The 17,009-nt window shown below is 44.5% G+C and overlaps 1 protein-coding gene across 1 annotated transcript in view; it reads left to right on the forward strand.

Annotated features, from left to right (window-relative positions):
• The window catches only part of SPAST (spastin), a 106,535-nt gene that overhangs the window by 79,885 nt on the left and 9,641 nt on the right, over window positions 1–17,009 (forward strand). The window contains exons 10-11 of the mRNA XM_040429454.1: window positions 7,817–7,892; window positions 10,634–10,725. Coding sequence (XP_040285388.1) covers window positions 7,817–7,892; window positions 10,634–10,725 — 168 coding nt within the window. The remainder of the gene's footprint in view (window positions 1–7,816; window positions 7,893–10,633; window positions 10,726–17,009) is intronic.

A 17,009-nucleotide genomic window follows, 5' to 3' on the forward strand; every position in this document is an offset into this window, starting at 1 on the left:
CGGTGTGCTTAAAACAACTGAGAAAAGCTCATTCCTCATAATGGCATTTATTTCCATATACACAAAAGCACTGGGAGCTCTGCACATTCAATTCCAAATGAAAACATGAACAAAATATCAACTTTTAAACTGAAAACAAAGAAAAAGGAATAATGGACTGTTAAAAAAAAATAGCAGTGTTTGCATTTTCAGTGTCAGACTGGAATATTTCCACTATAAAGTAAAATTTGTTTACAGGTTTAGCTTTTTTTGTTAATCACTGAACTAATATTTAGTTGTATAACCGTTATTTCTGGTAACTGCTTTACATTTGTGTGCATGGAGTCAACTAACATCTGACACCAGCGAACAGATATTCCAGCCCAAGCTGACCTGACTGCATTCCTCAGTTCTTCTGCATACTTGGGTATGGCATCAAAAACAGAATTTTTGATGACACTCCACAAATTCTTAATCGGAATGTGGTCTGGGGATTGGACTGGCCACTTCGTAACATCAATCTTGTTGGTCTAGAACCAGGATGTTGCCCGTTGCTGGTGTGTTTGGGCTTGTCGTCCTGCTGAAACACCCACTTCAAGCAAAAAACAAACAATGCAACAGCACTCTGCAAAGACAAATAATAAAGTAAATACAAAAGTGCCATGCCATACTCACTAGTGAATTTTCTTTTTAAAACAGATATTTTTTTTTAAACATTTTTTTGAAAACTATACAAACAATAGGGACAACAGCGTCCCTCCTAGTATGGTATCAATATACATAAAAGGTATACAAATCTGACAGCTGTGTCCCAGAACCCCACCCAACCCCTAGCAAAGAGAGAGGTATCAAGATCCAACCATCGCTATATCTCACCATTATACAGATCCAGTAAACCCAGCTCCCAATGAGCACCATAACACCATAAAGCACCTACCCAATTACCATAACGCCCTCTCTGTACAAAAAAAAGGAATAATCATGAACATATAGGCCAGTGGTGGCGAACCTATGGCGCGGGTCCAGAGGCGGCACTCAGAGCCCTCTCTGTGGGCACCCACGCCCTGGAAGAAGTCCATGGTGTACCAATATGCCTTAGACTTTTCTGGTCATTCATCAGCGCAGGGCGCACTATGAACAGCATAGGCAGCGCACTGAATGTAGGCAGGCTATTATAGCTAAATGATAAAGTACATGGAAGATATACTATATTGGCATTTAGGTTAAACTGCTGAGTTAGCACATTGCGATAAATAAGTGGGTTTTGGGTTACAGTTCCTTGGTCCGACGGCGTCTTCCTGTATCCCGGGGATAGGAGGGATCGGAGTGACCCTACTCTGTGTTGAGGACATTGCTGCTTCACAGGAACACTGGGGCCATTGTTAATTGAGGCTTTATTTGGGGCCCACTACTGGGGGCGTCCGTTTCCACAGCGGCGTCCTTCTGAAAGCCCTTGGGAGAGGGAGGGACAGAGTTTCCTCCTCTGAGCGCTGTTTCCTGGTCAGCGCGTCGGCTCTGTTCTGGGGCAGCCGGGGCCATTGTTAATTGAGGCCCCAGCTTATGTGCGGCCTGCTCCTGCAGGGCCCCTCAGCTGCTTATTTTTCTCTGGCCGGCGTGTGTTCTGGGGGGCGGGGCCAGAGATTATGGGCGGACACTGAGAGCTGGCGTCGTTGTGTTCGCCACGCCAGCAGCAGAGCAGAGGGAGAGTTGGCTCTGCCCACTTTTAGATTCAAAGCACCTGGCGGGACGCTGATGGACTGGCTTGCTGCTTGGAGGGACACAGGCTGGGTAAGTGCTGTTTCTCCCTTCTTACAGGACCTAACCTTCCCCTCTTCCTCGGCGCCAGGACTGTCACTGTCTCAGCCCAGACCCCAGGTCCAGAAGCAGGCGGTCCCTTTGGTGCATCATTTTGCTTGTGCGTCGTGTTGCGCAAAATTTCTATCCCCTCAGACTACCTCTGCTTTGCGTGTGCTGTGATGCCATCAAGTGGCTCAGCCCCGGACCCGTTGCTTCCCGCTGTCCAACCTATGGAAGAGCCAGAATGGGCGCGTTCCCTGTTTAGGGCAGTACAGGATGTCTCCAATACCAACAAAGCTATTGTGGATATATTGGGGTGTTTGTCGGCAAGGCAAGTCCTTTGACCGATCCGACTCTGGGGATTATGGGGAGTTCCCATCGCGGACGTCCCACAAAACGGGCCAGAACATACTCCCCCAAAAGGGTGTCTGTCTCCTGTTTCCTTGGCCTCTCCTCCTCCTACTAGAGTCTAAATCCAACGTGTCCTCAGTTGAAGAGGCTTGTTCTGAGGAGAGAGGGTCAGATGAGGATGTTGTCTCGCTGGAGGGTCAGTCGCCCAAACTATCCTCCATGGTGCACAGTCTAATTACGGCGGTTATTAAAACGTTGCAGGTAGAGGATCCCGCACTGTCATCTGCCAGCTCGGGTTTTTCCTTTAGAAGGTCCCGTCGCTCGCACAAGTGTTTCTCCAACCACTAGGAGTTTGATTCCTCTCTCTCCAAGGAATGGAATGTCCCTGATAGACGTTTTATGTTGCCAAAACGCTTGAATGTCCTTTACCGGCAGCAGGCTTTTTGGTAAGCGCCTGGATGAGATCATTTTGGACGCTATAGGTGGTAAGGGCACCCATTTACCACAGAACAGGGGGCGGTCTAATAGGTAAAAAAAACGGAAGCCTTTTTTTCACCCCTTTCAGAGTTTTTCCAGCCCCAAGAGGGTGTCCGACAAGTCTGCCACGGATCAGCAGCGCAAGCCTTCCTTCAAGCTGCGCCCTTCCTGGCGTTCCCATCAACAGGGCTCCAAGTGCTTTAACCCTGCGCCTTCCGTTTGGGTGGGCAGCCGGCTTCATGTGTTTAGTCATGTTTGGCTGGCTCACGTCTCAGATGCGTGGGTGAGGGAGGTCATTGCAGAGGGCTACAAGCTGGATTTCAAATCCTCCCCTCCGTCCCGTTTTTTTTGGTAGTCTCCTCCGGCCTCTCTTGCAGCTTCAGATTCTTTTTTTCTGGCAATTCGCACGCTGCTGCAGCAAAGTGTGATTGTTCCGGTTTATGCGCAAGACCGTTTTTGGGGGTTTTACTCCAATCTCTTTGTGGTTCCCAAAAAAGAGGGGACAGTCTGTCCCGTTCTGGACCTCAAGGCCCTCAACTGTTTCCTTTGTGTCCACAGATTCCAGATGGAGTCACTGAGCTCAATCATTGCGTCCATGGAACCAGGGGAGTATCTGTCTTCGATAGACATCAAGGATGCTTATCTTCACGTTCCCTTTATGCGTCACTCATCAGAGGTTTCTCCGGTTCGCAGTGTGTCCATTTCATTACCAGTTTGTAGCCTTCCCATTCGGCCTGGCCACGGCTCCCAGGGTCTTTACGAAGGTTCTGGCATCAGTCAAGGCACTGCTCCATGCCAAGGGGATCGTGGTGATCCCTTACTTAGATGACATCCTGGGGAAGGGTCTGTCATTCCAGGGGACGGCGGACAGCTTGAACATTGTTCTAGACACTCTGGAGCGCTTTGGATTGATCCTGAACAGGCGTCTTGATCCCGGCGAGTGGGCTATTCACCCGCAGGACTTTCGGGCCATCTGTGAGAGGTGGGGTCGGCCGGATGTGGATTTCATCGACACACGGTTCAACAACAAGGTTGAGAACTTTGTTGCGTGGTCCAGGGACCCCATGGCCTTGGCATGCGACGCGCTGGTGATGCCGTGGAGTCGGCTCGTGTTTCCTTAAGTGTTCCCGCCTCTTCCCCTCATTCCACGTCTTCTCCGGAAGATCAGGTCCAAGGGACTGCCCGTCACTCTCGTGGCCCCAGATTGGCCGTGCAGGGTGTGGCACACGTCCCTAGTCGCCCTTCTCGCCGGCGAACCTTGGCGTTTTCCTTTCCGGGAGGACCTGCTGTCGCAAGGGCAGATCTTCCACCTGAATTTAGGGCCGCTACATTTAATGGCATGGCTGTTGAAGCCGCCGTACTGAAGGCTCAGGGTTTTTCGTATGCGGTGGTCCAGACTTTGGTTCGGGCCAGGAAGCCATTGTCTTCCAGAATCTACCACCAGACCTGGAAGTCCTACTTTAGTTGGTGCGAGAGGCGAAAGCTGTCTCCCTTTCGTTTTCTTTGCTGCGACTTTTGGCTTTCCTGCAGTCGGACATGGACTTGGGGCTGGCTCTCAGCTCCCTCAAAGGGCAAGTGTCGGTTCTCTGCATTCTTTTTCAGCGGAATTTAGCTTCGCTCTCGGCGGTTCAGACTTTTCTGCAGCGGGTGGCGCATGCTGCGCCCCCTTTCCGTCCTTCATTGGATCCTTGGGATCTTAATCTAGTGCTCAACTCTCTCCAATCTTCTCTGTTTGAGCCTTTGCAGCAGGTGTTGCTGCGCTTCTGGTCCTATAAGGTGCCTTTTTTTGCTTGCAATTACTTCTATCCGTAGAGTGTTGGAACTCGCGGCTCTGTCATGTCGGTCGCCCTTCCTGATCCTCCATCAAGATAAGGTGGTCCTTCACCCTGTGTAGTCCTTACTGCCGAAGGTGGTGTCGACATTCCATCTAAATGAGATTATTCTCCCTTCTTTTTGTCCGGACCCGTCTCATCCTCGGGAGCAGTTGCTCCATACCCTGGATTTGGTAAGAACCGGCGAACGGATTTCCTTGTTCGTGATTCCGCAGGGGCAGAGACGAGGGCTGGCAGCGTCAGACTTCCATTTCCCGATGGATTTGTTTGGCTATTTGTTTGCTCATTCGGCTCGGGCAGTGGGGGCCTCTTGGGCGGTGCATCACGGGGCTTCAGCCGTCCAGGTGTGCAAGGTGGCTACTTGGTCGTCTTTGCATACTTTTCCCAAGTTTTATAGAGTGCACACCTAGAGTTTTGCAGACTGGTTCTCTGATTGACGGGAGGGTTGCTTGTTATGCCTCCCTTGGGGACTGCTCTGTAACGTCCCATGGTCAAAGCCTGTTTCCCCCAATGAGATGGATGAGAAAACTAGATTTTTAAACTTGCCGTAAAATCTGTTTCTCTTCCGTTCATTGGGGGACACAGCTCCCACCCATTCTTTTGGTTTGAGGGCCTTTTCGGGCCTGTGTGGTTCTGGGTTTGTACATAGTGTGTTTGGCTTATCCTACTGCTTTTGCACTAGCTGATTTAGCTTGGTCCCTGCAGGAAGGGTATAGCTGAAGAGGGAGGAGCTTTGTGTGCTTTGGGCCTGCCTCCTAGCAGCAACAGCTGTACCCATGGTCAGAGCCTGTGTCCCCCATTGAACGGAAGAGAAACTGATTCTACGGCAAGTACAAAAATCTAGTTTTTATCTGCTGAGCAAAACCAGCAGGTACAACATTTGCTGCCCTTTTTCTTTAATTAAGGGCCATAATTGACACCAGTTTCTTCACAGAATGAATGACCCCACTAATTGAACTCCACCCCTCCCCCCCTTTATTAAATAAGTCAATTACTCCTAATTAGCAGCATACATGTCATGACTTGATTATTTTGGTTGCCCATTACTCGGCTACACCTAGTCATGATTTTTTTTTCTCATGTATTATCTTTTCTGCCAAAACAGTAATTAAACACATTAGTGATGTTAGACTGCTTTTATTTGCACATAACTGTATCTGTTTTACCAAATACTTTTATTATTTTTAACAATAACATATCAAACAATCCTCATTTTACATAGCAGCAATATATTAGTCTATTACACATGTCAAGAGTTAAGCAACATTTTAATAACCAGCGCTGCACTGGGAAATACATTTGGAAGGATAATCATGTATAGCCATTCATTCTCACTGTTGGGACCTGTGGAAATTCTGGAAATTATTGTCTTACTAAGGTTAGGAGGGCAGATCCCCAGATTTTATTGAATCTATGTAGACAGTTATGTAGTCATCTCTCCTGACATGTCTGTTTTGCCAAATATTTTTATTCTTCATAAACTAGCAATTCTGGAGCATCGTGTCTTACAACTTTGCATTGTGCTGTTCCTCTGTTATACCTCCTGGGTGTTACCAGTGACATTGTCATACAGTGTAGATGCACCCTTTTTAACATACCGGTCCAAAACGGATCAGTTTGCATTCTAATGCATTCTGAATGGAAAAGGATCCGCTCAGAATGCATCAGTTCAGTCTCCATTCTGCTTTGGAGACTGACACCAAAACGCTGCTTGCAGCGTTTTGCTGTCTGTCTGAAACTGAGCCAAACTGATCCGTCCTGGCAAACAATGTACGTCAATGGGGACAGATCAGTTTTCACTGACACAATCTGGCACAATAGAAAAAACTGATCCGTCCTCCATTGACTTTCAATGCTATGTTAAAGATAATGCAAACTGATCCGTTCTGAACGGATGCAGACGGTTGTATTATCTGAACGGATCCGTTCATGACGGATCCGCACAAAACACTAGTGTGAAAGTAGACTAACCCCTTAGTGACCACCAATACACCTTTTTATGGAAGTCATTAAAGGGCCTTAGCCTGGGCTGCCACCATTTCACAGCAGACCAGTCTAAGCACAGTATAGGCTCACATGAGAGCCGCGTTCCTGCCCTAGCAGCCTGGACCAGCAGGAATGCTGATCTGGGCTGTTTAACCCCTTATATGCCGTGGACAATGGCGCCCACCACGTTTAAGCGGTGACCGAGCAGACTCCCTCTGTCTCCCATTAGCACTCTGTATGGGTGCCCATGTGTGTATAGTTTGGCTGGGACCTGGTGTAAGCCCCAAGCCTGCCTTGAGTGTTCCCCAGCAGGCTGCGCCTTTCTGTTGCTCTGTTGCAGCCTGCTGGTCAATGTCAGGCTGCAACAATGTCAGGATAGTGCATTGTATTTTAAAGGCAATCCAAAAATTGGCTGTTAGAGTCCCCTTGTGGGACTATTAAGTGGTTAAAAAAAAAAAAAAAAAAAAAAAAAAAAAAATATATATATATATATATATATATATATATATATATATATATATATATATATATATATATATATATAATTAAACCAATAGTTTTTTTTTTTTTTTTTATTGAAAATATGCTTTTCAATGAAAAAAAATTGCAAAAATAAAATCTCCCCTACGTTTGGTATCGCCGCATCTGTAATGACATGCCCTACACAAATATAAATTATACCCTTACTGTGAATGCCATAAAAAAACAAAATATCGTAATATCTAATTTATTCTTAGTCACCACCGAAAAACTATGGAAAAAGAATGCTTGGTCAGTAAGGCCCAAAACAGACTGGTCACACTAAGGGATTAACAGGTATGCGTCAATGACATGACCTCCACAATCACCCGCCCTTAGGCTAGGTCTACACGATGACATGTGTCGCATGGATTTTTTGCAACTGTCGCATGTTGCAGTGAGACACCATAGACTATCATTATAAAAATTGTTGCGCGACAAATGTCGTCGTGTAGAATCTAGCCTTAACCCAGCTGAGAAGTTTTGGGAGGAGCCGTGCTGCAGAGAGAAGGAAAAGCAGCCAGCAAGTGCCCAGAACTTATGGGAACGCCTTCAAGACTGTTGGAAAACCATTCCAGCAAATTACCTCATGAAGCTGATTGAGAGGATGCCAAGAGTGCGCAAAGCTGTCATCAAAGCAAAATGGGATACTTTGAAGAATATAAAATATAAAACATATTCTGGTTTAACACCTTTTTTATTTACTACTTTATTCTATTGTGTGTTTCTTCATCGTTTTTATGTCTTCAATATGAATCTACAATATATAAAGTAAAGAAAAAGCATAGAATGTAAAGATCTGCCCAAACCTTTTCACAAACTTTTTTATTTTTTTTGTTATTTACCTTTTTATATGTTTTGTCTTTCCTTTTTAGGTAGGAGAAGGTGAAAAATTAGTGCGAGCGCTCTTTTCTGTGGCTCGAGAACTTCAGCCATCTATTATTTTTATAGGTAAGAAAAATCTGGCTGATTTGTGCAACAGTGAACTGGCAGTTTGTTACATGTGACTTCTGTTTTGTTTTAAAGTCCTTTTTGAAGTTACAGAACATATAAGAAAGGGGAGTTGAAAATTGTAAGAAATTTAGAGGTATTGGGAATGCTGTAGTTAAAGGAGTTAGATGAGTTAAATAACCCCCCCCCCCCCCCATCAGCAGCAACAGTGAGTGTCATTAAATAGCAAAAGATGTCATACTTGACATTTTTCTTCCCTGCTGCTTCCAGCGTCCTGCTCTGGTTAGCTGCCTGGCTGCAGTGGTGGCATCCTGTGCACACCAGGTCACCCTGTAGCCAATCGCTAAACTCAGCAGTATGCAGAACATTACTGCTGAGGCCAGTGCAGAGCAACGGATATCCCTACTGCATCCATAAAAAAAAACATGGGTATGACCGGAGCACAATGCTGGAAGTGACAGGGAAACAAAATAGTATGTATGGTTTCTTTTTTTTTTTTTTTTTTTTTTTTATATCTCACACTAGTTTCAGTCTAGCTGTAGAGCATCTTGGTTTCAGTTTTACAGTGCGTCCCATCATGTTGCTGCTCTGGTCAGCTGATGTTATAGCCCTTATTTCTGAACTCCTGCTCATAAGCCACATTGTTGTTGTTTGATACGAATTTAGCTGTCATGAGTGCATATGAGTTATTAGGGAATCAGAGAGGAATATATATCCAACCGGCAGAGCAGCATGATGGGACTTCAGTGTAAAACTGAAAACTTAAACCTGTAGGCAAAATACTACGGAAAAATTCTAATAAAGACTAATTGAAAACCATAAGGCCCTTGAGTGTGAACAACCCTTTTAGCAAATCATCCTCTCCCTTAGGGGTCATGCACACCCGTGTGTGTTCGGCACATAATAGAACAGGACTATCCTTGTCTGTAAATGGACAATAAAAGGACATGTTCTATTTTTTTGCGGCACGGCCATACAGACATGGAATGCACACGGAGTCAATTCCACAGTTTTTGTGGCCCCATTGAAGTGAATGGTTCCACATATGTGTCGCAAAAAAGCTGTACAGACACAGGGAAAAAAAATACGTTCATCTGCATGAGCCCTTAGGGAAACGACTACTTGTGTTTTAGTCCTTAGGCTGGTTTCACACGGGCGTTGCGGGAAAATGTGCAGGTGCGTTGCGGGAACACCCGTGATTTTTCCGCGCGAGTGCAAAACATTGTAATGCGTTTTGCACTCGTGTGAGAAAAATCACGCATGTTTGGTACCCAAACTTCTTCACAGAAGTTCGGGCTTGGGATCGGTGTTCTGTAGATTGCTATTATTTTCCCTTATAACCATGTTATAAGGGAAAATAATACATTCTGAATACAGAATGCATAGTAAAATAGCGCTGGAGGGGTTAAAAAAATAAATAAAAAAATAATTTAACTCACCTTAGTCCACTTGATAGCGCAGCCCGGCATCTCCTTCTGTATTCTTTCTTCAGGACCTGGGTAAAGGACCTTTAGTGACGTCACTCCGGTCATCACATGATCCATCACCATGGTAAAAGATCATGTGACGTACCATGTGATGACCGGAGTGACGTCACCAAAGGTCCTTGACCTATAATGAATGCTCACCACAGGTCCTGTTCAGTAAAGGAGACAGAAGGAGATGCCGGCATCGCGATCAAGTGGACTAAGGTGAGTTAAATTATTTTTTTATTTTTTTTTAACCCCTCCAGCGCTATTTTACTATGCATTCTGTATTCAGAATGCTATTATTTTCCCTTATAACCATGTTATAAGGGAAAATAATAATGATCGGGTCTCCATCCCGATCGTCTCCTAGCAACCGTGCGTGAAAATCGCACCGCATCCGCACTTGCTTGCGGATGCTTGCGATTTTCACGCAGCCCCATTCACTTCTATGGGGCCTGCGTTGCGTGAAAAACGCAGAATATAGATCATGCTGCGATTTTCACGCAACGCACAAGTGATGCGTGAAAATCACCGCTCATGTGAACAGCCCCATAGAAATGAATGGGGCAGTATTCAGTGCAGGTGCAATGCCTTCACCTCACGCATCGCATCCGCGCGGAATACTTGCCCGTGTGAAAGGGGCCTTAGTGTCTTTGAGACAATCTTGTTCAGTCCGTGCAGCAGCTGCATTTCTCGGATTGTGCACAGTTCAACTGACCTGAGCTCACTGTATTGGGGTCCATTCACACGTCCGTAATTTGGGTCCGCATTCGTTCCGCAATTTGCGGAACCATTTACTTTCAATGGGGCTAGAACGGATCCGCATCCGCATTTCCGGGATATGCATCAGTTTTTTTGAGATCCGCAATTTCGTTCCTGAAAAAAAAAACAGAACATGTTCTATTCTTGTCCGCAATTGCACAGTGTCTGTGATGTGCGGTCCTCAAATTGCGGATCGCACATTGCAGGTGTCCGTGTTTTGTGGATCCGCAAAACACTTAGACGTGTGAATAGACCCTTATTGTAATAATATATGCTGCGAGTTCCAGGCCAACTACAGGTTTAATATCTATAGTCACAGCATCATGTAAGGATGAGACAGTAGTTCATTGTAATATAGTGAGTCCAGGTTAGCCAGGTCGTGGTCGTCCCAGGAAATTTGACTGTAGTGCAGGCCATGTTTCAAGGACTGAATACCTTGAAATTGGCCTAAACAAGGACTTCAGATTTCTTTCAGTATGTAATTTCAATTCTTCCTGTCTGTCTTTACAGATGAGATAGATAGCCTTTTATGTGAAAGGCGAGAAGGAGAACATGATGCTAGCAGACGATTAAAGACTGAATTTTTAATAGAGTTTGATGGTGTAAGTAATGTCTTTATAAGCTTTGTCTGTATGCGCGTGTATGTGTGTATATAGTGGAATTATAGAAAATAACCATTTTTATTCATTGCACAACAAAATTTATTTCATACTTTTTTACTTTTATTTTTTTACTATTTTTTTAAAACTTTTTTTTTATAAATACCATTTTTGTTTTATTGATGTTTGTTTAGAGTTTTTTCTTTCTTTTTCTATTTCATTATACCATTTTATTTTTCCTCGCTTTATATAGGATTAATATCTTATAACTTTATTTCAAACTTATAATGTATTAACATACTCATATATTAATGCAGTATGCTCTGAGTTACAGTGACACAGGCTGCTGTTAGGTTTACATTAATGTGCCTTAGGCCTTAATGCACACGGCCATTGTTTTGGTCCGCATCTGAGCCGCAGTTTTTGTGGCTCGGATGCGGACCCGTTCACTTCAATGGGGCCGCAAAAGATGCGGACAGCACTCCGTGTACTGTCCGCATCCGTTGCTCAGTTCCGTGGCCCCGCCAAAAAAATATAACCTGTCCTATTCTTGTCCGTTTTGCGGACAAGAATAGGCAGTGATCTCAATGGCTGTCTGTGTTCCGCAAATTGCTGAACGCACACGGACGCCATCCGTGTTTTGCGGATCCGCAATTTGCAGACCGAAAAATACACAACGGTTGTGTGCATGTAGCCTTAACAGCAGACTAACTGAAGAAACAGCCCTGGGCGCCTTTGTAGGTCCTCAGAGCGGACTGCATATAGCTCCCCCAGTCCCCTTTTGATCATGCAGCATTCATGGACTGCATCAGTCAAAGGGTTTAACCCAGCTGTGAAGCAGCTCCAATTCTTAGCTCAATAACCCCCCTTCTCGCTACTGCAGCAGCGCCAAAAGACATTGCTGCACACTGAGGACCTGGTGGGTGGTTAACGGGTAAGGGTACTTTCACACTAGCGGCAGGACGGATCTGACAGGCTGTTCACTCTGTCGGATCCATCCTGCCGCTATTTCGCCATGCCGCTTCGTCCCCATTGACTATAATTGAAGACACCGATGCCGGCGTATTAACCCCTTGTATGCCACAGTCAAAGCTGACCGCGGCATGCAAAGGGTTTGCGGAGGGTATGTGTGCCCTCCGCATCTCCATCGGGTCCCCTGCGCTGTGGTGACGGGAACCCGATGGCAGAAAAGGCATCGGTGCTTGCCTTCTACGGAAGCCTGTGAGATCCAGCCCTTAGCTGACATGCAATGTATTACAATAAAGGATGTATTGTAATAGATTGCAGAGGGGATCAGAAGTTGAAATCCCAAAGTGGGACAAAAATTAAAAAGTTTAAAAAAAAAGTGTTTTTCATAATAAAAAAAATAATTTCAAGTAAATTAAATTTCCCAAAATAAAACACACCAAATTGTAAAAAAAAAAAAAAAACAGACATGTTGGGTATAGCCGCGTCCGTAACGACTGGCTCTATAAAAATATCACATGATCCACCCCCTCACCTGAACGCTGTAGAAAAAATAAAATGGACTGTGCTGAAACAATCTTTTTTTTTTTTTTTTTTTGTCACCTTACATCACAAAAAGTGCAACACCAAGTGATCTAAAAGGCGTATGCCCCCAAAATAGTACCAATCAAACCGTCACCTCATCCCGCAAAAAATGAGCCCCTACTTAAAACAATCGGGCAAAAAAAAAAAACTATGGCGCTCAGAATATGGAGACAATAAAACATGATTTTATTTTATTTAAAAAAAAAATATTTCATGCTTTTATTTTGTTTAAAGTAAAAAAAAAAGTTGACATATTAGGTGTCGCCGTGTCCGTAACAACCAGGTCTATTAAAATATCACATGACCTAACCCCTCAGGTGAACACCGTGTAAAAAAGAAATTAAAAATAAAGTCAAAAAAGCAATTTTTTTTGTCCCCTTACATCACAAAAAGTGTAATACCAAGCGATCAAAAAGTCACACCCTAAAATAGTACCCATTAAACAGCCATCTCATCCCGCGAAGAATAAGACCTTAACTAAGGCCCCTTTCACACAAGCTAGTATTCTACGCGAGTGCAATGCGTGATGCGAACACATTGCGCACGCACGGCATACGGACCCATTCATTTTAATGGGTCTGTGTACATGAGCGTTGGTTTTCACGCATCACTTGTGCGTTGTGTGAAAATCGCGTTTTTCACACAACGCTGGCCCCATAGAAGTGAATGGGGCTGCGTGAAAATCTCATTGCATCCGCAAGCAAGTGCGGATGCGTTATTCATGGATGGTCGCTAAGAGATGTTTGTAAACCTTCTGGTTTTTTATCACGCGCATGCAAAACGTATTAAATGTATTGCACCCGCGTGATAAAAACAACAGAACTCGATCACAGGCAAAGCTGTATAACTTTGCTTGCAAAATCGCGCATTTTTCACTGAAAGCATTGGCAATGCATCCGGACCTAATCCGGACACGCTCGTCTGCAAGGGACCTAAGACAATCGCCCCACCAAAAATAAATAAATATGGCTCTCAGAATATGGAGACACTAAAACATGATTTTTTTCGTTTCAAAAATGCTTTTATTGTGTAAAACATAAATAAATAAAAAGTATACATATTAGGTATTGCCACGACCTGGCCGTGCCGCAATCCAGTCACAGCCAGGGAGAAACCTTCTCCTTGGCTGTGACGCTCTCCGCTGTGATTGGATCGTGGCACGGCCAGGGAGAAGGAGATGCCCATTGAGAAACCCTGGCATCTCCTCCTCCCTGTACCGATTCTCAGTATTAACATACTGAGCAGGAAAAATACAGGGGGGCACAGTGGGGCGCAGGAGCGATATTTAAAAAAAAGCATTCAGGGTGGCAGCATCAGCGGGGGTACCCCGCAAGTAAAGGTATTTACCTAGAATTAAACAAAACCGTGAAAGGTCCTCTTTAAGGTGAACAATGGCAGGGTCCTGAAGGGGTTAATGAATAACTTGTTTTCGTCTTCTATGTAATGTTACTGTGAGACTGCAAAAGAAAGCACGCTTATATGAAGTCACAGCAAGTATCACATCATCTGTGAAGGATCATGTGGTACGGGTAGTTTATGTTTTTAGGGTACTTTCACACTAGCGTTTTTCTTTTCCGGCGCTGAGTTCCGTCCGAAGGGCTCAAATCCGGAAAAGAACTGATCAGTTTTATCCTAATGCATTCTGAATGGAGAGTAATCCGTTCAGGATGTCTTCAGTTCAGTCTTTTTGACTGATCAGGCTTTTCAGAAAACCGTAACATGTTGTATTTTTACCTCCGGCCAAAAATCTGGAACACTTTGAGTGAACACCGGATCCGGCCTTTTTCCCATTGACTTGCATTAACGCCGGATCCGGTGCCGTGTGTTCCGTCAAACCGAGTCTGGCTTTTGCATGTTAAACCCGAAAAATTTGAAAGAAAAGTTGGTCCATAAATGGCGGATCCGTTTTTTCCAATGCACTTTTTCATTGTGATCAAAATCCTGATCGGGATTCAAATGTAATCCATTTTCACACGTTTTTCCGGATCCGGCGGGCAGTTCCGGTGTCTGAATTGAACGCCGGATTCAAACAACGCTAGTGTGAAAGTAGCCTTACATGGTTTTTAAAGTGGTGTAACAGTAATTGTTTTGTGTTAGATGTCTACAGCGTTATTGTGTAGATTCTCAGAAATCGATCTACCAGTGAAGTCCAAACAAAAATCACAGAAAAAGATAAATATCCTGCGCGATGTATAAGCCTCTTTCACACAAACGATACGGATTGTGTCAGGATGCGTTCAGGGTTCGTTCAGTGAAACTTGCACCATGTCGCAAGCAAGTTCAGTCAGTTTTGTCTGCATTTGCATCCAGTGTTTGTTTTTTCCTCGCGGATGCAATCAGCTTTGATGCATTTTTCACGCGCGTGAAAAAAACCCTGAAGGTTTACAGACATCAAGCAACCATCCCTAAAAGGCCTCATGCACACGGTTGTTTGGGTCTGCATCCGAGCCGCCGTTTTGGCGGCTCGGATGCGGACCCGTTCACTTCAATGGGACCGCAAAAGATGCGGACAGCACTCCATGTGCTGTCCGCATCCGTTGCTCCGTTCCGTGGCCCTGCAAGAAAAATATAAAATGTCCCATTCTTGTCCGCGCTTTGTGGACAAGAATAGGCATTTATATTGAAGGCTGTCCGTGCCGTTCCGCAAATTGTGGAACGTGCATGGACGCCATCCATACTTTGCAGATCCGCGATTTGCGGACTGCAAAACACACCACAGTCGTGTGCATGAGGCCAGAAACGCATTACATCCGGATGCAATGCGTTTTTTCACTAAAGCCTTTTTCCACTTTTATAGGGGCAGGGCTGCATGAAAAACGCAGAATGTAGAACATGCTGCGATTCTCATGCAACGCAGAACTGATGCATGAAAAAAAATGCTCATGTGCACAGACCCATTGAAATGAATGGGTCAGGATTTAGTGCGGGTGCAATGTGTTCACGCATCAGGTGAAAGGGGTCTAATAGATAAATATGAGGATGTGCATGGCTACTTATATAAAAGAAAAATCACTGAAAATAATGCACTAACATGTAGATGCGCAACGGCATAGATTGAGACCACCTTAGCGCTGGTAAGCGGGCACAGATGTGTTTTGATCAAAATATCTGATTTTATCATATCAGAGTGAGGGCTTAGTCCATATATAATGTTTTCATCTATTTTGTTGGTGCATTATTTTCTGTGATTTTTCTTTTATAAGTTAGTTTTGGCTTTCTGTTTGTGAGATCCGTTCAGGGCTCTCACAAGTGGTCCAAAACGGATCAGTTTGCATTCTAATGCATTGTGAATAGAATAGGATCCGCTCAGAATGCATCAGTTTGCCTCCGTTCAGTCACCATTCCGCTCTGACGAAGCGGAGCCAAACGGCACACAATGTAAGTCAATGGGGACGGATCCATTTTCTGGCACAATAGAAAACTGATCCGTCCCCCATTGACTTTCAGTGGTGTTCAAGACTGATTCATCATGGCTATAGAAGGCATAATACAATCTGATCCGTTCATGACTGATGCATGCAGTTGTATTATGGTAATGGAAGCGTTTTTGCGGATCCATGATGGATCCGCAAAAAAACGCTAGTGTGAAAGTAGCCTTAGACGTCTACAGCGTAATTGTGTAGATTCTCAGTTTTTGTCAGCTGTGGAATCACTAATTATTGAAATGGTATGACCTGGTATTCTAGCCCATGGCTACTAACATGTCAATCAATGGAAGCTAGTTGGAATTATTCCCAAGATTGCTGGATACTTCTCTTTTTTAATATATGCCTGGCGCGCACTTCTTCATTCATTTGCATAGGGCACAGGAGGGATTAAAAACTTTTCTGAGGAAAACTGTACTATTGGTGCCATACAGTTATGTTTAAATATTTATCTCCAGTACCCGTATTGCATTCGTAGCAGTTTAAGGGCTCATGCACACAAATGTGCATCCAATCCGTATTTTTTATTTTTTTTGCAGGTCTGATGCGGACCGTTTCCCCTCAGTGGGGGCGCAAAAGATACGGACAGCACGCAGTGTACTCTTCGCATCCGTATGGTGTGCTTTCCACATCCGTATGTCCGTTAAGTGGCACAAATAGAACATGTCCTTTTCTTGTCCGTTTTAAGGACAAGTATAGGACTGTTCTATAGAGGCCAGGACGTTCCGTTCCACAAAAAAGAACGCACGTGGTCGGTATGCGTGTTTGGTGTTTTTGCAATTTGCGTCCACAAAACAGACTACGGTCGTATGCATGAACCCTAAAGGGCAGAAAACTGCTGACAGGTTCTCAGCCTTAGGCCTCTTGCACATAAACGTTTTTTTTTTTTTCCATCTACGTTCCGTTTTTTTGCGTTCCGTATACGGAGCCATTAATTTCAATGGATCCGCAAAAAAAAAGGAAGGTACTCCACATGCCTTCCGTTTCCAGATTTCCGTTTTTCCGTTCAAAGATAGAACACGTCCTATTATTGTCCGCATAACGGTCAAGGATAGTACTGTTCTATCAGGGGCCAGCTGTTCCGTTCTGCAAAATACTGAAAAAGCCATATGGTCGTGTGCAAGAGGCCTTACACGCAGATGAAAAGGGTATATATGGTAATTGTATCCAGTTACTACTCTGAGCCAAATACAAATGCTAGTCTGCTACAATGTATCGCACTGGATTTCCCACTTGTGCATGGACTGGATACAACTTCTCAGCTAAGGGTACTTTCACACTTGCGTTGCCGGAACTGCCTGACTGATCCGG

Source organism: Bufo bufo, chromosome 4, assembly GCF_905171765.1.
Source record: "Bufo bufo chromosome 4, aBufBuf1.1, whole genome shotgun sequence".
Lineage (NCBI taxonomy): Eukaryota > Metazoa > Chordata > Amphibia > Anura > Bufonidae > Bufo > Bufo bufo.